Source organism: Molossus molossus, unplaced genomic scaffold (genome assembly GCF_014108415.1).
Source record: "Molossus molossus isolate mMolMol1 unplaced genomic scaffold, mMolMol1.p scaffold_m16_p_4, whole genome shotgun sequence".
NCBI classification, from domain to species: Eukaryota; Metazoa; Chordata; class Mammalia; order Chiroptera; family Molossidae; genus Molossus; species Molossus molossus.
In genome coordinates, this window is record NW_023425377.1 from 3559546 (window position 1) to 3574899 (window position 15354).

Here is a 15354-nt window from a genome sequence, read left to right on the forward strand (position 1 = left end):
TAACAGAGATATTGAGTGTGCAAGTATACAAAGATAGGCTTCAGCTTGGTGGGGAATGGAAAGCAAAATTAGGAAAAGAGAAATGAGTCTGTAGAGAGTAGAACAGAGGTCCCCAAAGGGCAAGGGGAGGCGATGTGAACGAAGTCCTGAGTGAGAGAGGAGCCTCGGCAGCTAGAGTCTGTGAGAAGATGTCGTAGGAAAGTCTTGTTGGTGAAGGTCTTGAAACTTTTATGTGTAACATTCAATTAAATTGTGTTTTGTGATATAAACTTTCCCCAACCCAAAACACTTTCATCAAGTTACACCCCTCACCTCCATAGCACATTTACTAAGAAGGCTCAAACCGATATAAGGGCCTCTTTCAAAGAGCTGTATTACCACAGATGAGTTTAACTGGCAAAACAACAACAGTATTTTTGAAAACATCTTTAAATTTTTAAAAGACAGACATCTATTTAGGGAACTATAGTTAATTGACAAGTTAATGAAATTCTTGCCCATCTCAATTCACACCAATATAAAGTTTATCCTTCAACAAATTATAAATAAAATAAAAAAAAACTACAAATATCAGTTACTAAAAATAATCTACTTTATTATGATACACATGTTACTCATGAATAAGCAGCAGAGGGAAATGAAGCCCATCATAATGTAACTCTGTAGGCCACTCAGGCAGCAACACATTGTGCAAAATAAGCCCCCTCTGCAACTACCAACCCACTGACAACATTTATACAGCAGTTTCTTGGAGTAATTCTGCCTTTTAAAGCCCTGGACAGTTTGGCTCAGCGGTTAGAGCGTTGGCCTGCGGTCCAGAGACCCGGGTTCGGTTCCCGCTAAGGGCACGTACTTCGGTTGCAGTTTGTCCCCGGCCCTGGTTGGTCGTGCGGGTGGCAGCCACTCGATGTGTCCCTTCACGTCGATGTTTCTCTCTCTCTCTCTCCCTTCCTCTCTCTCCCTCCCACTCTAACTGTACAAAAAATGGAAAAATATCCTCGGGTGAGGATAAAAAAAAAAAAAAAAAAAGTACCTTGATCCTTCTGTGGTGATGGTTTTGATTTATCAGGTACAGATGAACTTGAGTAAACTACAGCACCAGGTACTGGTCCTAAAGAAAGTGTGTGATTTGAAACATCATTCAGTGAAGACACAGCACCCCAGCTGGCAGACCCTGCATCCATGTCTCCAGGTGAGACGGCCTCAGAACTGCCAGGTTGATTCTGATAGGTTGATGGGTCTGAAGATTCAGAAGCTTTGTCAACTATGGTCATTGCTCAACTCTGCAAAAGATGAAGAGCATATATTTGTTTCATAAGATTAGACTAGCAATCTGCTTACTCTACCATTAGATCTCAAAAAGTTACTCTAGCCATGTTTAATTAGTATCAAACAAATCATCCAAATATAAAAGCAACAGTATTTTTTCACTTTGTAATCATTTCCCTGGGACATTTAGTATTGTGCTAACCCGAAGATATATATAATTTTTCATTATATAACTTTCAATGAAATATTTTATTATAAATTGCCATTCTATTCCACTCCTCTTAAAATTCTGATATTTCATTTATAACCAGGTACCTCAATGTCCAATTCTATACATTTACTAAGTACCTATATTTTCTCTCTATTGTTTAAAACTAGAATGTGAGCCCTGGCTGGTTTGGCTCAGCGGTTAGTGTCGGCCTGTGGTCCAGAGAGACCTGGGTTCGGTTCCTGCTAAGGGTACGTACCTCGGTTGCAGTTTGTCCCTGGCCCTAGTTGAGCCATGCAGGAGGCAGCCACTCAATGTGTCCCATTCACATCGATGTTTCTCTCTCTCTCTCTTCCTCTCTTTCCCTCCCACTGTATCTGAACAAAACATGGAAAAATAATAGGATAAAAAATAATAATAAAATTAAAAATTTTGTAAATTAAAACTAGAATGTGAAATGCACTACTGCATGTGACTCCATTTTCAACCCATATATAATTCCTCAGGGAAAAGTCTCAACTACACAAAGAGAAAATCTAGCTTTAATTTTGTTAAAGTCCGAAAGACATTGTTTGAAATACACTGCATTTTTAATTTTTATTTTTTAAACATGTTTATATTGTCCATCCTCCCTCCCAGAGAGAGGAAGGGAGAGAGAGAGAAACATTGATGAGAAAGAAACATTGATCAGCTGCCTCCTGCACACCCCCTATTGGTGATCGAGGTGGAAACCCAGGCTTATACTCTGATGGAGGAATCTAAGCAGGACCTCTCAGTCCATGGGATGATACTCAATCCACTGAGCAACACCCGCCAGGCTCCATTGCATTTTTAAAGTATAGGAAGTCTCACCCCTGAAGCACATTTTTCTGAAGAGACTCATTTATTTGATATATATGACTTTTTAAATGAAGTCCATATTACTGGCATCATACCTGAACACAAGTATGTTATAAAAGTACTTGCCCTGGCCAGTTTGGCTCAGCGGTTAGAGCATCGGCCTGTGGTCCAGAGAGACCCGGGTTCGGTTCCCGCGAAGGGCACGTACTTCGGTTGCAGTTTGTCCCCGGCCCTGGTTGGTCATGCGGGTGGCAGCCACTTGATGTGTCCCTTCACGTCGATATTTCTCTCTCTCTCTCCCTCCCACTCTATCTGTACAAAAAATGGAAAAATATCCTCAGGTGAGGATTAAAAAAATTTTAAAAAAGTACTTGATTTTCTCTGTGAGTCCTATCTTAAAATCTTAAGGCTACCATGAGTTGAGCATCTTTTAAGTGCTGAGCACTGTGTTAATTGCTGTACATACATTAACATATTTAATTTTTTATAACAGACCTATGAGATTGGACAGCATCCACAGAGTCTATAAAATGCACCAAGTATAACCCAAACTAATCAGCAACTGGGACTAGGTACCAGGTCCAACATTCCTAGCTGGGGTTCCTTCTGGCTATACCAACCTGGTCAAGAGGCAACTTTTAAGAATGTTTCTGAAATTGCCCAGTAGCCACTAAATCTGGTATGCCACTGCTCTGTAGATAACCTTTCAGGTGTGCTGACTGCCCGTGGCACAACATCCTCCTAACACCTAGCCTTGGCACTACCTGACCCAGGAACCTCTGTAAACACTCCCTGAGGTTCATTCCCACCTGCTCTCTCTGGGCTCTGCACATGATGTTTCTTTTTACCTAACTCTCCTCCATCCTTTCAACTCCAGCCAGTAAACACTTCCACTGTTCAGCCTAAAATTCATTTCCTCTGGGACACTTTCCTTGACAACCTCCTCCTCCAAGACGGGGTTTCAACCCCTCCTGCAGGCTCCCCAGCACACCTGTACTGATTTATACAGCAGCTCTTCAACACCTACTGCTGCTCCCCATCATGTTTTTTTTAATCCTCACCCGAGGATATTTTTCGATTTATCTTCAGATAGAGTGGGAGGGAGAGACAGGGAGAGAGAGAGAAACATTGATGTGAGAGAGGCACACTGACTGGTTCCCTCTTGTACAACCCTGACCAAGGCTGGGGACAAACTGCAATCAAGGTATGTGCCCTTGGCTGGAATCGAACCCAAAACTCATTGGTCCACAGACCGACACTCTACCGCTGAGCCAAACAGGCAAGGGCTCATGTTCTTATTTGTACCCCCAACCTGACATACAGAAAGCTTTCCGTGCATGTGTTGAACAAATTAGTCAATTCTGGACATAGGAAGTAACCAGTGTTTGCTTTAGCACCAGTTTGCGCCGAATGATTTATGTACAGTATGTCGATTAATCCTTTAAAAATTCTGAAGTAGTGCCCTGGCCAGTTTTGCTCAGTGGTTAGAGCATCAGTCCATGACCAAAGATTCATGGTTTGATTCCAGTCAATGGCATGTACCTTGGTTGCAATTCATCCGTGACCCTGGTCGGGGTCATGCAGGAGGCGGCCAGTCTACGTGTCTCTCTCGCATTGATGTTTCTCTCTCTCTCCCTCCTTCCCACTCTATTTACCTTAAAGATAAATAGAAAAATATCCTCAGGTGAGAATTAAAAAAAAAAAAAATTGTGTGTGTGTGTGTGTGTGTGTATAACTCTAAAGTAGGAATAGCCCTTTAAAAATATTCAGTACAGTAAAAGGATAATAAATACCCATGTATATGCCACCTCAACAAATGTTACAATGTGCTACTGCTCACAAATTTTTTTAAAACCTCAACATTTTGTTATAATTTTAAATTAAGGCACGACTGCTTCCCTGTAAAAGGTGTAACCTTAAAAGTTTTTTGTACTCTTACATAAAAACAGAAAAGTAGAGGTTATTTAGATCTTAATAAAATAAAAAGTGAACTGAAATTTTAAGTCAATTTAAGATACTGAGAAAAAGTGAAAAAAAAAGAAACAAAAATATTTTATAAAAGATACTGGACCTTCATTCAGGACGAAAACTTGAGCCATATTACCCAAATACAATTTACACTTTCCTCATCAGAGTCAAAAGAAATTATGAAACAGTGTGGAGACAAGAGTAAGAAAACAAAAGAGGAAGAGGAAGGGAAGGAGGAGGAAAAGAAGAAAGCCAAAACAGCAATAAGGAAAGGCTTATTTACAATGACGTTAAACAGCAAAACCTTGATTTTCCCTGGCTGGACATCCCTCCAGGACAATCGTTAACAAATAACCAAGTAAAACGATTTGACTGGCTCGACTGCCTTTTTTGAGGGGAGGGAGAGGTTCTTACATGAAAAAAAATTAAGGAATGCACACAACTCAGTCATCAATAACCATAGAGTATTATAATTTTGGGAAAACAAACCAAAACCATCCATCCGTCTTCATTTGTACATTTGGCCAATGAATTCTTACCCTAAAACCATGAGGCATCCAACTAAATTCCATCAGCTACAGAGTTTATAAAACCTTTCTAGAAACCAAGCAATGCTGTGCAGGACCCAAGATGTATACATACCCTTACATGTTCTTTACTCTCAGCGAAGTCGCAATCTCTGCTATAAATCTCAGGACTTTTAAGCAACCAGTTCGGTGAAAAGTTAAAATTTCTCTCAACATATTCTGGTGATATACCAAAACTAAAAAAAGCATGTTTGAGGGGGAAAAAATACTACATAATGCAGGCTGGATGTGTGGAGGAATGAGACAAACTGACTTCACCTGTGTTTCCTTTGCTTTCTTTCAAGTCTTAAACTTCTCAGTCTCTTATATGGTATTTCTCCCTTAGTATTCCTACCAAATGCCAGAATGCATTATTCTTTATTTTTAATACATACATGTTATTTAAACATTGAGGCACTCCACATACATTGAGGTAATAGCAATACATGTAAAAAGAAACTGTTACACTCTGCTTCTTCATAAACAATGTAATCCACATTCTTGTACAAACTTTAGGAAGACACACATTTGATTTTAGTTACTTTTAAGACAACAAAACAAATAAGCCTTAAACCTTTACAGAACTGTGTAGACTTGATTCAATGACATAGAAAAGAAAGTGAAACTGACCTTAAATAAAATTAAATAAGTGAAACTGATTATTCCCTATCCTCTAATGAACTCTGAATGAATAACAGTCAAAAGAGTAGAATTCTCTTTAAAATTTACAACTCTTAAAAAAGGTGAGTCTCCACAAAAATGTATAGAACCTATAATACTGCTGTTACCTTGAAAAAGAGGCGTTAACTAGTTTTTCGACCAGTTTTACTGTTATTTTAGTGTATTTCCCTTAAAATAATCAACGTGTTTTCCCATAAACAAGCAAGCCCTAAGGTCTTCCTGAACATAAAAGAGCTATTCAACAAAAGTAATCTCAACTGCATTCATTATAACCTGCTTCAAGTCCTACGTTGTAAAACTTCTGTCCCGTCAAATTTTTATTTCAAACATCTGAAACCGATCTCCTCCTCCCGCGACCCCCTCCAGGTAAGTTAGCTCTCGCAGCCCCCCGGAGAAAAAGAACACGACGGAGAGACACGCATGCCTTGGGGGACGCCCTGCCGGGCGGGCCGGCCCCTCCTCCGCCCCGGGGGGTGCCCGCTCAGCCCGGCGGCCGGCGTGCGGAGCCCGGACACTCGGCGGAGCAGCCAGGTGGACGGCCCCGCGAGGGCGGACCGGTGCGGCCGGCAGCCCGCCGAGGGGCGCTCGGGTGGGAAAGTTTGTATCTTTGGGGGTGGGATGGGGGCGGGGAGGCGGGTCCCAGGCTCCGAGGGGCGATCGGGGGCGGGAGGCGGCAGCCACGCGGGGGGCGCCGGGCAGCCAGGGGACGCCCGGCTCCGCGGCCGGCACACGCCCACCCCGGGCAGACCCGTGCCGGCCAGGCCGCCCGGGAGATGCCCGCCGGGCCCGGCCCCCGGGCCGAGGGGGCGGACTGGGGCCGAGTGGGGGTGGGAGGGCAGTGTCCATGGCAACCAGGGGGTCCGGCCTCCCCGCGCAGCCCGGCTCTCCCGGCGCCCCGCCGCCACGGCCGCCGCCTCCTCCCCAGCGGCCCGGCTCGGCCGGTGGTGGCTGCGCTGCCACCGGCGCGGCGGGGTCCTGGGCGGCCCGCGGCGGCGGAGGGGGCGGCGGGCGAGGGGCCGCGCCAGCCCCCGGCGGGCCGCGCCGGCTGAGGGACGGCCGAGCCAGTTGCGGCCGAGGCGGGCGGAGCGCTCCGCGGGCCCCACGCCGGCCAGCAGCGGGCGGGAAGGAGGCGGGAGCTTACCTGACCCGGCTCGGCGCTCGCTCCATCCCCCTCGGCCGCCGCCGCCACCGCCGCCGCACACAGCCCAGCCGCCCGGCGGGGGACAATGACGTGCCTCCATCCGGGCACCGCCGCCGCCGCCTCCGGGTCAGCGCCGCGCCCGCCGCGCCCCGCCGGGCCGCCAGGGGGCGCGCCAAGGCTGCGTCCGCTCGCGTCTCCGCCCAGGGGCCGTCGCACAAGAGGCTCGGCGCGCAGTTAACGGGCCGGGAGAGCGCGGGCGGGCCTGGGCCAGAGCGCCGCGGGCGCAGGGTGGCGCGCGTCACTGGCGCGCCGGGCGCCGCGGCAGGAGCGCGCTGATTGGCTGCGCCCCGGCCGCGTGAAGTCCTTACCCTAGCGGTCGGCGGCGGCCGCGGGGCCCCAGGCCAGGCCCGAGAGCGCCTCGGCGTCTGCGCCCCGGGCCCGCCCGCGCGGGGGCACGCGGGGCGCGGGCTGCCAGGACCCCCAAACGGACACGGCTCTGGGCGTGTCTCCCTCGTGCGCTCCTCTGCTACGACCGCGACGCTCGTCCCTCGGCCGCGCCGGAGACAGCGCTGCGCCCGCCGGCGGCCGGACTTCACGAACTGGGGCAGGGAGCGGACGATGTTACACCTGAATCCAGGAAAGGGCCGAGCCACTGCCGTCCCGAGCTCATCTCGGGTCCGAGCATCGCACAGTCTCTGGGGGCACCTAGACCAGCGCTCCCAGGTGCCACATCCGTGCTTGCAACTACTTACGGGGTGTCTCCACCACGAGGTCCAGCAGGGAGCGAAGTGATTCATCCTTGCGTCTCTCCTCCGCCACGACTCTGCTCCTCCCTGTTGGGTGCCCTGCTTCTAGGGCGTGGCACTCCCCGGCACTACGCTGAGTCTCTCTCGTTCTTTCCTCACCTGCTTAAACCCTTCACTTCGAGTCACGTCTACTCGACCCACCCTGGGGCTGTGAGCCTGACCCTCCTCCCCGAGGCGACCTTTCTCAACACGCCCATTCCCCACGTTCTCCTTTCTGGCGCTTCCCTTCTAGTCCCCACGCCCTTTCAACCTTCATACCACAGGATGATCTTCCAGAAGCACAGGTCAGTGCAGATGTGCCTCCCCTCCTCAGAGCTCGCAGCCACTTACTTGGCCCACAGAAAAGCCTAAACTCCTTTGCCTGGCAGTGAAGGCTCCAGTACCCGTTAACACTTTTACGTGTCCCAGCCATAGCACACGTTTCCCTACAAACACCTCTTCCTACCTCTGCGTATAGAAATCCTACCCTGGGCTTCTCCCATGAAGCCCTCCCTGCTTGAGAACCCCATCAGAATCTTTCTACTCCTCCTACAGATTGCATATATCTTCTATGGCAGCACTTAGTTCTCTATTTTAGACAGAAATCACTGAAGTGATAAAATATCAGTTGTGTGTTTGGAGCAGAACACAAGTACTTCAAGGGAAGAAAAAGGGAAAGGTTGGGTTTCAAACCTCTCAAGTTCAGCGCCCACTTTCGGAATTAACACCACAACTTACCTCCTGATGAAGAACAGTTGTGGAATCTCACCCTCACAGCCCTTTGCAACACCATTCAGAGATTTGTAGGGATGGACTCAGTAATTTGTTTGCTTTTTCCAAATGACTTTCAGATGATTAAATACAGAATGAGGAGGAATTAAAGAGCCAAATCCTTAATGTTCACCTGAGCTTCACAGTATTTCAAAATGCTCCCTTTCTAATGTTCACATTCAAATTTGGGCTTCTAATTTCATTTCCCATTTCCCATTCTATTGAAAACTGCCCCTGCAGCCAGCCTTTTTTCATACAGTGCCTGAGCGACCTGGGTAGGAAAGGGGATTTTTTAAAAAACCATCCCTTAGCATTCTCCACCCAGAACAGGCTCTCAGAGGAGGGGATTGTATGGCCCCCTCTCCACCTTCCTCTGTGCCTTGAAAGCAAACCTAGAGGCCCCTTTCCTCTGAAGAGTTTCAGTGCAATTTACTATAGCAAACTGACAACATGGAGATGTTACAAAGGATATTAGGAAGCCTCTGCCTTCAAACTGTTGGGCCTTTGGCTGAGATGGTAAGCAAACTTGGCCCAGACCAGAAACTCCTTTTCCTCCAGACTGAATCCAACGTGCATGCTGTTTGGAGATTTTAGTTTGCCTCTAACAAGCTGTGTGACCTACAGAGATTGCTTAGCCAGTTATTTTGACCACAGTTGTCTTTATGCTAAGGGCAAATTGAGCCTAAGTGCCCCACCCCCCAATCTGGGTAATTACATGATCAAAGAGCAAAAGGTGTCCTAGAAGGATAAATTAGATTCTCTGAGGACCTCCATGCACTTAGGAGCCTGTAGTAGGCCTGGTAATGCCCTACCCAGATCCTTTATTGGCTGACACACCTTTTCCCCTCCCAGCTGCTCTGTTAGCGGATAAAAACTCACAGCTGCCTCCTCCTGACAACTGCTCTTGGCCACAGGGGAGTTGCTTCATGGCCAGGTTAACCATGCCCACCTCCCCTTACAGCTTGTAGCAATGGTTCACTGGCACGGGTTCAGAAGGGCCTTGCCTCAAGTTGCGACCAGTCTTACACAGCTCATGCTCCAGAGCTCCAGTGGGACCAGATTGAAGCTCTTCTCCCATTTCATCTACAGCACTGCTTAACTCCTTTCCCTGCCCTCTAGCTTCATTCCTGTCTCCCCAGGGAGCGCCCTCCGCGCATCACGTGCACCTGAATTCTGTCTCAAATGGCTTCTAGGGAGCCTGGTTTAAGACAGTTACCAGGAATGGTCCAAAAAAGCAGAGTCCAAGGATAGGATTCAGGTGATAGGTGGGACACTGATAGTTCGTGATGGTGGAAGGCTCCCACCTGGGGGGAACCGGGATGGGGGATGGTAGAAGGGAATGCGTTGGCCTATTCAGTCTCTCTGGTGTTTGAGGATGTGAGGGGGATAGAAATGAAAGAACTGTGAGACTGGGTGGACATTGATGCCTTCAAGAGGAAAAAGAGCCCGGCCCTGTGTGGCTCAGTGGATTGAGCTTCATCCCATGGACTGAGAGGTCTGGGTTTGATTCCTGCTTAGGGCACATGCCTAGGTTGCAGGCTCGCTCACCAGTAAGGGGCATGCAGGAGAAAGCTGATGTTTCTCTCTCTCTCTCCCTTCTTCTCTCGCTAACAAAAAATAAATACATAAATAAATAAATCTATCATCTATCTGGAGAAGAAGGGCCCTGGGCGATGAGTCATCAATATGAAGCAAAGCATATAAGTCCGAGAACCTCCTGGGCAGCTTGTTTATTATCAGCTGCAGTCAGAACAGGTCCATTTATAAGGAGAACTTTAGAAACGGGTGACTCCTCAGCCATGGTCCATCACCTACACCAAATTCAGGGCTCTGATAAAGAAGAGGTAGGACCCCAACACTGGGGACGAGAGTCTAACCACAGGAGAACTTCAGACTCCTCAGAACTATCCGGGCTTGCTGAAGCGGCCCACTCCCACCCCAACTGGGAGACTATGCAGAAGCCACCCACGAGGCAGTCACCCACAAGACAATGCATTCTTCGGGAGAAGTGTTGGGTCTGCTCAGGAGGAGGAGTTGCATGTTTAAGGAGCTGTGGGACCTGGCTAATATATACCAACAGGACTGTAAAGAAGCCTGGAAAGGGATCCCAAAGGGGCTGTATCAAGGGGGTGCAATAAAGGAGAGTTTGTCTTAATGGCAACACTCTCCCGTCATACAGATCTAACACTTCTTCAAGGCCCACGAGCGGGCTGCTTCTGATACCCCGGATGGTTGGCACTTGGTGAAAGGAATGGGCTGCATTAAATGAAGTTGAGATTCCGTGTCTTCCGGTAGTGCACGTGCTGGAATGGTACCACCAGCTGACTATATTCCATGAGAAGGCCGGAAGACACGCTGTTTACCAAGGTCATGGGTGGCAGGGGCACGACCAGCTTTGTTGAGAAAGTCAGTGGTGGCTGTCATCTGTAGGCCAGGCCTGAGGACAGGGGATGCTGTTACAGAACTGGGCTCTCTAGTAACAAGGGGTGGAGGATGGGAGGCTGGAGGGATAGAGGCTGGATGCCAGCACTTACTCAGCAGAAACAAGATGGGCATGATTGCTGTAGTGGGCCGCAGGGTCAGGATGGCAGACAGGGGCACCTGACTTACAGAAATCCATGGAGATGGCTAACAGAACATGGGGCAAGGTAGATGGGCAGCCATCAAAGGCATACTATATATAATCAAATGATATTTATGTATCCAGGTAAAACCTGTACGTGCAGAAGACCGAGGTCAGCTGTCCCAGGGGACAGTCACAATCTCTTGCACAGTTTCCTTACCTGAGACAGTTCTCAGATCCAAAACACCCATTCAGTAAAATAGAAGCCAGATCTATGGCAAATGTATACAGTAGTGATTCTCCAAATCCTTCCCCAAAGAGACCTCTGGTCATTTAATTTACTCAGGTAACCATACACTAGGAAAGAGGAATACTTGGCTATTTCCAAGTTATTGGATACAAAGTCCAAGTTAATGCAGATGGATGGGGACCTAAAGCACCACATGGCTCCCTTGCTAAGGGAGTATGAACATATAGAGTCAAGGAATATATTAGGTCCCTCAGTGGGCCCATTGGGAACCATACTGCTCGTTTTCCTGGTTCTCAAATGTAATATCCAAATGGCTTTATTTAGCAGTTGGCAGAATCCTCACATTGGTTCCTTGACCTGTAGGCTGTGAGCTATCGCAGTGGGGAAAGCGATGTGGAAGCCCTGATACTGCCCTGAGAGTATCTGGCCAAGAGAGTAGCTCTTGGTGGGAATGGCCCAGAGTAGTGCCACGCTCAAGAGTTGTACTGAATGCAGGGCTGTGGATTCTATCATGTGCCCATTTAATTCACCAGTCTGACCACTGCAAAAGGTGGATGAATAATGATAATGAACTGCTGCAAACTCAACGATCAAGAACTCATCTAACACAGGCTTAATCCCACCACTCCCCACGCGATCCCTTGGAGTTCAACACCCAGAACAGAACAACACTTAGAATATCTTAGTCAATTCTTGCTCTGAGATCCTCTGGGCAAACATAAACCAAGTCCCTTACCTCTTATAGATTTTACTCAAAATCACTGTGAACAAAGAAGAAACAATATAGACACACACACAGAGGGATTAGTCACAAAGCATATTCAAAAGAAGTACCTACCATATTTTACCACAAAAGGAGGAAGAGGAGGAGGAGGAGGAGGAGAAATAAAAGAAAAAGAGTACCTACCTTTCACTATCACAGTGCTCAGATGAAACCATCAATAGACGTGTCCCCACAGCTGAGGCTTAGATGAAGTCATTACAGCGTGCTGTTCGGAGACAGACAGACTAGGTATAAATGCCAGCTCCAGCCTTTATTTATCAGATGGTTCTTTGGGTCTTTCTTTGGAGTCTCATGAAATGAAAGGTTGGTTTAACTTATCAAAGCCAACTTGATCCTAATGGATAATGCACACCACTTCCCACCAACCTAACAAAACATTCAAGCCTGAGAGTTTTCAAGGAAGAGTCTATTTGATTTTCTGAGGACCACTGTCTCCTACGAAGGAAATCTGAGACCATAGCTCACCAAATCTTAGACCTAGTTTATTTTTAGGTGGCAGATCCCAAGTCACTCCTTTATGTATTGCCAAAATATTAATTTAGAATCCAGAACGAGCCATGCATTGGAGATGCTGCGCCTAGTTCCCAGAGACCGTGTAGTTTGGGATACAGAGTTATGTATAATTAGTTAGCCCACACTGTGACGACGTTCCAAAGGAGGGCGGTAATGATCAGAAAGCACTGGATGGGTTTCACTTTGAAAGAAATGCCGTTTAGGAAAAGATTTTCTGAAGTGGTGACACTTGAAACATGTCCTTGAGGATTAAATGGAATTTTTTTTCCCCAGGAAAAGGATGCCAGGATTTCAGGAGCAAATGACACTTAGAAGCAAATAAAGTCTGTCCCATTCTTAGACATCTGTTGCCCTTGGAAATGTGCAAAAAATGAAGACTGATAACACAGTTGATAACGAGAAGGTTCAGCATGGAGTTTGATTCAATAGATGTGGGGTTTCAAATGAGAAAGTTAGAGAGGTATAGATCTAACTGGCTGGTTGAGCCTATAAAGAAGCTATCACTTCCAAATTTAAATAATAGAAATCCATATGTGTCTAATTCATGAACAATAATGTATGCTATCTTAAATAATGATTAAACATGGTCCTGGAAATTGCCCCCCCCCCCATCAAGATAGTTCTATCAGAGTGAAGATAAATTTATTTCATTTGCATAGTACACATCTGTTTGAAAAAATAAAATACATGAGACCCATTTCGGAGTTTTCAGGAGCATGGCCGGTGTGGTTCAGTGGTTGAGCGTTGACCCATGCACCAAGAGGTCGAGGGTTCGATTCCTGCTCAGGGCACATGCCCAGGTTGTGGGCCCAATCCCCAGTGGAGGACATGCAGGAGGCAGCCAATTGATGTTCTCTCTCATCAATGTTTCTATCTCTCTCTCCCCCTCTCCCTTCCTCTCTCTCTAAAATCAATAAAGAAAAAATATTTTAAAAAATGTTTTCAGGGAAGTGGCTGATTAAAGTGTAAATATAAAAAGAAGTCAATTGAATGTGAATTTACCTAATGCCAGTGAACTATAATCTCTTTTATATTTTACCACAATAAAAATGTCTATTGAAATCTATATACCAGCAATATCTAATTAGAAAAAATAATATTGCCCTGGCCAGTTTGGCTCAGCAGTTGGAGTGTCAGCCTGAGGTCCAGAGACCCGAGTTCGGTTCCCGCTAAGGGCACGTACCTCCGTTGCAGTTTGTCCCCAGCCCTGGTTGGTCGTGCAGGTGGCGGCCACTCAATGTGTCCCTTTCACATCGATGTTTCTCTCTCTCTCTCTCTCTCTCTCTCTCTCTCTCTCTCTCTCTCTCCCTCTCTCTTCCTCTCTCTCTCCCTCCCACTCTATCTGAACAAAACAATGGAAAAAATGTCCTCGGGTGAGGATAAAAAAAAAGAAAAGAAAAGAAAAAATAATCTTACAAGAGCTAAAACAAAATATTAAGGAATAAATAATAAATGTGAAAAATGTGCAGCTGGAAAGACTTTCTGAAGAGTTATACTTCAATTTGTGAAGATTGTAAGTAAAACTGATCTCAGGAGAGATTCTTTCTGGAACTTAATAAAATGCCCATAGTATGAAAATTAAAATAAGTTTACAAATGCAAAGCAGTTCATCCTCAAAGGACTTCTGTGGCATTTACTAAGATGTTTTGAATGTTCAGCTGGGAAATAAAGCCTTCATTCATACACTCAACACTTAGCTGCATGTAGCTCCTTTCTCTTGAAACAGTTCACACTTCATTCAACAAATCTCCACCTACCATTTATTCTGGAAGTTAGGGGCAGAGAAACAAGTCCCAAACCTTATCCCTGCCCTCTGTAAGCTCTGGGGATGTTTGTATTAAGCAGTCAAGCAATTAATGACAATCCTCCAAGCGGAAAGAGTGGAAGAAAACAACATAATGGTGGGGGCAGATAAGAAGGAGGGGGCCAGCCCTGGCCAGTTTGGCTCAGCGGTTAGAGCGTCGGCCTGCGGTCCGGAGAGACCCGGGTTCGGTTCCCGCTAAGGGCACGTACTTCGGTTGCAGTTTGTCCCCGGCCCTGGTTGGTCGTGCGGGTGGCAGCCACTCGATGTGTCCCTTCATGTCGATGTTTCTCTCTCTCTCTCCCTTCCTCTCTCTCCCTCCCACTCTACTGTACAAAAAAAAAATGGAAAAATATCCTCGGGTGAGGATAAAAAAAAAAAAAAAAAAGGAGGGGGCCATTCAAAGAGGGTTTCCCTGTGCACGTCACCTTGAGATTGAACCCCGCTGACTGAGTAGCAGTGAGCAAGGTGAAAGAAAGACAGGGACAACTCAGAGAGGACAGACTCGGAGACAGAGACGGGCAGAGAAAAATCAAGGGAGGAGAGGAGAACTTGATGTCTGATCCACCTTGCTGAGTCTTTGAAGGAAACACTTCACCACGTGATCAGAAAAATATCACAACTTAGGCACAGAACAAAGTGGAGGGTGCTAAGGAAGAGGCCACCAGCAGGCTCCGGGCTTCCCTGATCAGAAAGATGACAATCGGTGACTGTTGGTTGACTCAAGTCTTAAGAAAGTTTACAGCTTCCGGTCAAGATGGCGGCATAGGTAAACGCGGTATCGCGTCCTCCCACAACCACATCAAATGATCCTATTAGTCATTGTTAACAGTTAAAAAGAAGGAATCAGCCCTGGCCAGTTTGGCTCAGCGGTTAGAGCGTTGGCCTGCGGTCCAGAGAGACCCAGGTTCGGTTCCCGCTAAGGGCACGTACCCTGGTTGCAGTTTGTCCCCGGCCCTGGTTGGGTCGTGTGGGTGGCAGCCCCTCGATGTGTCCCTTTCACGTCGATGTTTCTCTCTCTCTCTCTCTCTCTCCCTCCCACTCTATCTGAACAAAATATCGAAAAAAATGTCCTTGGGTGAGGATTTAAAAAAAAAAGAAGAAGGAATTATGTGCCAGACATTATTTCTAAAGAGCTTTACATGTTAACTTTTTTTTTTCCCTCAAAAAGCGTATTTAGAAATAACAGAGGTAGAAGTGAGCCAGTTGAGCTG

General features: G+C 46.9%; 1 protein-coding gene across 1 annotated transcript in view; it reads right to left on the reverse strand.

Moving 5' to 3' along the window:
- USP42 (ubiquitin specific peptidase 42) overlaps positions 1-12042 on the reverse strand; it is a 52860-nt gene extending 40818 nt beyond the window's left edge. Inside the window, exons 1-2 of the mRNA XM_036240117.1 lie at positions 11950-12042; positions 1034-1283 (exon numbers count right to left, since the gene is read on the reverse strand). Of these exons, the coding sequence (XP_036096010.1) occupies positions 1034-1274 (241 nt within the window). The 5' untranslated portion in view covers positions 1275-1283; positions 11950-12042. The remainder of the gene's footprint in view (positions 1-1033; positions 1284-11949) is intronic.
- Between the last annotated feature and the right edge of the window lie 3312 nt (positions 12043-15354).